Source organism: Silene latifolia, chromosome 2 (assembly GCF_048544455.1).
Source record: "Silene latifolia isolate original U9 population chromosome 2, ASM4854445v1, whole genome shotgun sequence".
Lineage (NCBI taxonomy): Eukaryota > Viridiplantae > Streptophyta > Magnoliopsida > Caryophyllales > Caryophyllaceae > Silene > Silene latifolia.
This window is the reverse complement of record NC_133527.1, coordinates 51,885,991-51,892,611: the sequence shown is the minus strand read 5'-3', so window position 1 is coordinate 51,892,611 and position 6,621 is coordinate 51,885,991. Positions and strand designations below refer to the sequence as shown.

General features: G+C 41.3%; 1 protein-coding gene across 1 annotated transcript; it reads left to right on the top strand.

The window, feature by feature from the left end:
- Window positions 1-1,350: 1,350 nt before the first annotated feature.
- Window positions 1,351-3,917, top strand: LOC141629625 (uncharacterized). The gene is made up of 3 exons (XM_074442601.1): window positions 1,351-1,829; window positions 2,152-2,205; window positions 2,336-3,917. Exons 1-3 carry the CDS (start codon window positions 1,724-1,726, stop codon window positions 3,721-3,723), a joined length of 1,548 nt encoding a protein of 515 aa, XP_074298702.1. The 5' UTR covers window positions 1,351-1,723; the 3' UTR covers window positions 3,724-3,917.
- The last annotated feature ends 2,704 nt before the right edge of the window (window positions 3,918-6,621 follow it).

Genomic DNA, 6,621 nt, shown 5'->3' with positions numbered 1-6,621 from the left:
AATTATGAATTTATTTAAAAAATTAGAGTTTATTTATAAGAACAATTCATTGAAAAGATAATAATGTAATGAAAGAAAATTTTATTTATTACCTTATTTAGCTATATGCTTTTTGGAGAGAAAACTAAGAGAATTTTTATTCTCTTAGTAGTAGGGGATTTTATTTTAATGAAAAAAATCTTAATTATGAATTTACTTAAAAAATTAGAGTTTATTTATAAGAACAATTCATTGAAAAGATAATAATGTAATGAAAGAAAATTTTATTTATTAGCTTATTTAGCTAGATGCTTTTTAAAGGGAAAACTGAGAATTTTTATTTTCTTAGGGGATGCAAACAATAGAATAAAGCGGGAGTAATACAATTACCCCTCTAAACTCCAAATACTAAGCCAATAATCATCATAAATAGACACCCTAACACCATACTAAATACGATACTTCAGTAATGTTGTGGGTTAAATAAAAAATGTTACCTTTAATTTAGCAAAGCGTCTTGCTTGTGACGAACATCCATTTAAAGTAAATGTTACTTTTAATCTAAATGGGAGGGAGTACTGGATAAAACTAAAGTGAATACAATGAAGGTAAAATTGGCTTAAGTTAAGGTAGAACGGAGATGAATTCGAGAATTTTTTTGTTAATTGGGTTAATTAGCAAAACAATCGAGGAATTAGCGTCCGTTTCAAACTATTTTGCCCCATGGTGTTCACGTAATCACTTTTATTTTATTTCGAATTTTGATGTGAAGCCGCTATGAATCTTAGCGGCTTGTATCCATACCATTTTTGTAGTTCCAAGTGGAAGTTATTAGCAATTTTTTTTGGTTGGCATTGAAAGTCGCTAAGGTTATTCAGTAGGTCTCCCTTGCGACGGGTCGGATATTGCGACGGGTATTATGTGAGTGGAAATGGGTAGAGGGGACAAGGTGGGCACCCACCCCATGTGCTTTTCTCTCACCCTTATGGGTTTTTTGTGAGACGATATGGTATCCGTCGCAAGTTTGCGACGGATACCCTCCGTCATAAGGGAGAATTTGTGAAGGTTATTAGTGTTTTTGCCTATTTGCATGAATTTTGAGTACAATGTTGCAGGAGTTGCAGGCTTCACATGCTTGGAAGATGACAAAATGTGGAGCCGCTAAGGATCTTAGCGGCTCCATATGTTCGGTATTTTTCTAAATTTGCACTTGATACTACAAAAATGGTATACATATAAGCCGCTAAAGATTTTAGCGGCTTCACATAAAAACAGGAAAATAAAATAAAAATAATGACTAGACGCCATGGAGCAAAATAGTTTGAAACGGACACTAATTTTCCAATTATCTTGCTAATTAACCAAAAAAATTCTGAATTCCATGTACCACAATAGGAGTGACACTCTGATATCTACTCTCAACACCACGTCTGTCTGCCTTTAATACATGGTTACCCTCTTCACATGGCTCTTTTCAGACACGTACACCATCATCAACAACTAGGAACTAACTGCATTTGACATCTCAATTTCATGCATGTCAAATTTCCTGCATTCGGTGCATCCTTATTCTAATTTATTGTCAGAATTTTTGTTTTTTGTTTTTTTTTTTGCTCACTTAATTTTCCCTATAAATTCCTCAACCCTTAAGGCATTTAAAACTAGTTGTAGTAAATAGTAATATACACAAAATACTCGACTGATTAATCAACTCTTTTTTTGTCACAAGCTTGACACTTTGATAATGAAGTTTAATAGTTATCTTTTGTTGGGGATTTTACTCGCCTCTGTTTTTCTTATATTCTCACCTGTTCTTGCTGATACTGAGGCATTTGATGACTTAGATAACAGTGAGTTCTTTTTACCCTTTATTTTATTCTACCAATTTATCATTCTATTGACTCAACTGTTTGTAAACATGTTTATTCTTACATTAGTCAGATGTTGGAAACGTCTTTAGTTCGTCTTGGTAATGTGACTGACCCCAAAGATCAGATTTTCATTTATTGGAGTACCTATAACTAGAACATAAAATTTGACGGTAGCACGTGTTTAAAAGAACATATAAACTTTTAAGATTTCACTAAGTGTGGCTTTAATGGATCCTGTAATCTTATTTATTTTTTGTTTTTAAAATTGAATGTTGACTATTTTGATCATTACTGTTAATAGGAGATGAAGCTGAAGATATCGTGTCTCGGAAGAACTCTATAACAGCCGAATATGGTTAGCATTATATCTTATTAAAAAGTTGATTCTCTACGACAAAATCTATTGTTTGCGATTATGATTGGTGTACACAATAATTTTTTCCCTTAATTATTTATACTAACAAGGATTTCGTTTTTATCTGTAGTTAATGGAGAAGTATTAGATGACAAGACTGGCGTAGGTATTGGAGGAGGTGGAGGAGTTGGAGTTGGCGGAGGAGGACAAGGTGGTAGAGGAGGGCAAGGTGGTTATGGAGGAGGAGGAGTAGGTGGGGGTGGTAAAGGAAGTAGTGGTGGAGTAGGTGGCAAAGGTGGAGCCGGAGGAAAGGGCGGTGGAGCCGGAGGAGGCATTGGAAGTGGAGTTGGTGGTAAAGGTGGTGCTGGAGGAAAGGGTGGAGGAGGTGTTGGAGGTGGAGCCGGAGGCAAGGGCGGTGGCTATGGAGGAGGAGGCGCAGGAGGTGGCGCTGGAGGTAAAGGAGGAGCGGGTGGTAAGGGTGGAGGAGGCGTTGGCGGAGGAGCGGGTGGTAAGGGTGGTGGAGGCGTAGGCGGAGGAGCGGGTGGAAAGGGTGGTGGAGGCGTAGGCGGAGGAGCAGGTGGTAAGGGTGGAGGCGTTGGCGGAGGAGCAGGTGGAAAGGGTGGAGGCGGCGTTGGCGGAGGAGCTGGTGGTAAGGGTGGTGGTAAAGGTGGAGGCGTTGGCGGAGGAGCGGGTGGAAAGGGTGGAGGCGGCGTTGGCGGAGGAGCGGGTGGTAAGGGTGGTGGAGGCGTAGGCGGAGGAGCGGGTGGAAAGGGTGGAGGAGGCGTAGGCGGAGGAGCGGGTGGTAAGGGTGGTGGAGGCGTAGGCGGAGGAGCGGGTGGAAAGGGTGGTGGAGGCGTTGGCGGAGGAGCAGGTGGAAAGGGTGGAGGCGGCGTTGGCGGAGGAGCTGGTGGTAAAGGTGGAGGCGTTGGCGGAGGAGCGGGTGGAAAGGGTGGAGGCGGCGTTGGCGGAGGAGCGGGTGGTAAAGGTGGAGGAGGCGTAGGCGGTGGATCTGGTGGAAAGGGTGGTGGATATGGAGGAGGGGTTGGTGGTGGAGCCGGCGGCAAAGGTGGAGCCGGAGGAAAGGGTGGCGGGGGAGTAGGAGTTGGTGCCGGAGGAAAGGGCGGTCGGGGCGTCGGTGGTGGTGGTGGTGGTGGATATGGAGGAGGTGGAGGCAACATTGGTGGAGGAGTTGGTGGCAAGGGCGGCGGCCAAGGAGGTAAAGGTGGGGGAGGTGTTGGTGGTGGACAAGGTGGTAGAGGTGGAGTAGGTGGCAAGGGCGGAGGAGGAATTGGAGGGGGAGCTGGTGGTAAGGGTGGCGCTGGGGGCATGGGAGGTGGATATGGTGGTGGTGTTGGAGGTGGAGCCGGCGGAAGGGGTGGAGCAGGAGGTAAAGGTGGAGGTGGTGTTGGAGGTGGAGGCGGTGGCAAGGGTGGTGGATCTAGTGGAGGCGGCAAAGGTGTTGGTGTCGGCGTTGGCGGTGGTGGTCGTGGTGGCATTGGCGGAGGAGGCCGAGTCTGAAGGCGTAAAGTTTTAACGTAATGTCAGGTGAGCTAGGATAATAAGTGTAGCTAGTGATAATGTATTGTTTTTTTTTTCTCTTCGTTCTTTGTCATTACTGTTAATGTGAACTGGAAAAATGTAATGTAATGTCAAACAAAGTGCAAATATTTTTCAGCGAATAAATGAAGGAAGAAGTTGACTCGTGGACTAAATTATACGACGAGTAAGCTAGTAAACTTGTGTGTTAAATATGCCCGTAGCCAACATCACCGGATCAATAAGAGGCAGGTGCCCGTACGTGCTCCTAGACTTCAGTAGTTCATTTTGCTAACATTGCATGCTCTTTGATGTTTATGCAGAACTAAAACAATAGTGTTAATTAACGTAGCTTATAGACTGTAATAATGTATTATTCAATTGTTTGTGTTGTTTTTTTCATACAATATTATTTAGTTCATACATGTAAGTTAATCTAGACACTAGTTTCAGTTATTAATCAATTTTAGATAGAAAATAACACTATGAATTCAAAGTAGACGTGATAATTAGGTGTACATGTGCATCTTATATATAGCCTTAGTTATAAGAAAAGTTTTAGACACACAAGAGTAATATAATTTCTTCATTAATTATGAGGAAAGTGTTATAAAATAAAGGGAAGAGAGAATTGTAGGGAGGAGTTAGAGAGAATATGGAGAGAGACAGAACTGTATATTATTTCATTATGAAGGGGTATATATACACATACAATGAGGGTAGAGTTTCCATAAGATAATACACTTTAGAATATTCTAAGATATGGACATCCATATAATATAATACTATAATATTTCATAACACTCTCCCTTGGATGTCCATCACTGAAAAAGATGCCTCGTTAAAAATCTTCCTAGAAAAACCCCGTGGGAAAACAATGGTGAAGGAAAAGAGTACACTAATTTTCAAACACGCATAATAAACTGCCTCGTTAAAACCTTTCCATGGAAAACCCAAAGGGACAAAACCATGGCTAAGGAAAAAGAGTACAGCGCGTGTTACTCCCCTTGATGATTACTGATACCGTCGTCAGGTACCAAAAATAAATACCTAGATACAACTAACAGAAGTTAGCAGCAAGTAGGGTCGATCTCCACAGGGAGATGGGAAAATGTCAGCCTTAATTAAGTCCGTCTAGGTAACCAATTTTGGGGGTTTAAAAGGGTTGTTCTAATCTAATGAGATCAAGAAAGAGAGAAATAGGCAAAAGAGTAGAGATTAAGCAAACATAGAGAAAACAGCTAAGACAGTCGGTTCACCATGATTCTTCAGTCATGCAATCTAGGTCTCAGGTCAATGCAAGTACGGTCTATGGGGCAGTGAATATCTCCTTCCTGTCTCAATTCGCCCTAAAGCACAAATAGCTTAGCTTCCGCCCTCACTGGGTGCCCTAATGTTCACTACAAGTCTCACCCTTCCCAATCTTCCGATCTAGGTCAAGATGTACCGAGGTTAATTATCTAATTGCGTCGACTCAAGTAGACAAGAACAATATGCAGCGATTAACAACATAGATTTAATTTGCATCAAGTTCTAATTACCTATTCATAATTCCTTTAAAATCATGGCTCCCCTATGTCTTAGCAAAAGGAATTAGTTATGCATAATTATTAGGTAAACAACAACAATACATAAACAATAGAAATTAAGCGTAATTGATGATCTAAGAGGAGAATAGAAACAATAGAGATTGAGAGAACAAAAGCAATAAGACAAGAACAATTAATTAATTACGAATAGAGAGTACCGATTACAAGGAAAAGTAAAGGAGAAATAAGTTCCAAATTTCCAATCCTAAGGGAGAATAAGGGCAGAGAAGTCGAAGAAGAGAGGAAGAGAAGAAGGAAGAAGGAGTCGAAGGAAAGAGAGGAGAAGAGAGATGAAGAAGAAGTCGTATCTCATACTCCTTAACCTAGTTTAAATCCTAATTACAAAGCCCAACTCGAAATAAGGCAAAAACACATATACAAGGTAAAACCTCTCGATCGACTGGAATGAAACCACTCGATCGAGGACATATTCAGCAATTCCTCTCGATCGAACATAAATGTTGTTCGATCGAGAACTTCTTGTATCAGCCCTATCGATCGAGCATCAGAACAGCTCGATCGAGTGAATCTTCAATGGGTAAAGCATTCGATCGACTAACAAGTGGTCGATCGAGGTATATTAGCACGTAGGACTTCTTGACACCTTCCGAGGTCAGCTCACGCGTCTTTTAAGTGATAGATTCCACAACTCCAATTCCTTATTCTCCAAAATGCATGCGGATGGGACAAGTTTAGGCCCGGTTTTGCTCCTTTCTGGTCTATACCTGCAATTTACACAAGACAAACCAAAGTAGACTATTCGGGGGTGTTTGTAGCTAGATGCCACATAAATAGTACAGAAATGCGTGTAAAAATGAGGTAAAAACCCTATATAAAATACACGCATCAAATCTCCCCAAACCAAACCTTTGCTTGTCCTCAAGCAAACTATGAATGCAACTAAAGACAACTAGTGGACTGGGACCAACTCATCAGCTACAAATCACCTACCCAAACCAATTTAATGCAACAACTAACAAAGTGTCAAGTGCAAACGAATTAAATTAATGCTTCAAACTACTGAACCGTCGACCTTGCAAGACTCAAAAATATCGGACTCTCACGGGCCGCTCATCACTCAAATTAAGCACAGGGTGAGTATATATGTAGAAGACAGTAAGAAGTAAAGACACTCACCTAACTCGACCTATAAGAGCATGCATGCAGTTTAACATGAGTAATGTCTCTACAACCGTACATATGCACTCCAACCAACTAATGACCAAGACACATGCCGAGGACTTACATTTGGGTAAGTGAGGTACTCGGTAAGAAGGGGCGAAGATGAATC

Coding starts and splice junctions, on each gene's coding strand:
- LOC141629625 (XM_074442601.1), top strand. CDS start 1,724: ATGAAGTTTAATAGTTATCTTTTGTTGGGGATTTTACTCGCCTCTGTT. Junction 1,830..2,151: donor ATTTGATGACTTAGATAACA/GTGAGTTCTTTT, acceptor TACTGTTAATAG/GAGATGAAGCTGAAGATATC. Junction 2,206..2,335: donor CTCTATAACAGCCGAATATG/GTTAGCATTATA, acceptor TTTTATCTGTAG/TTAATGGAGAAGTATTAGAT.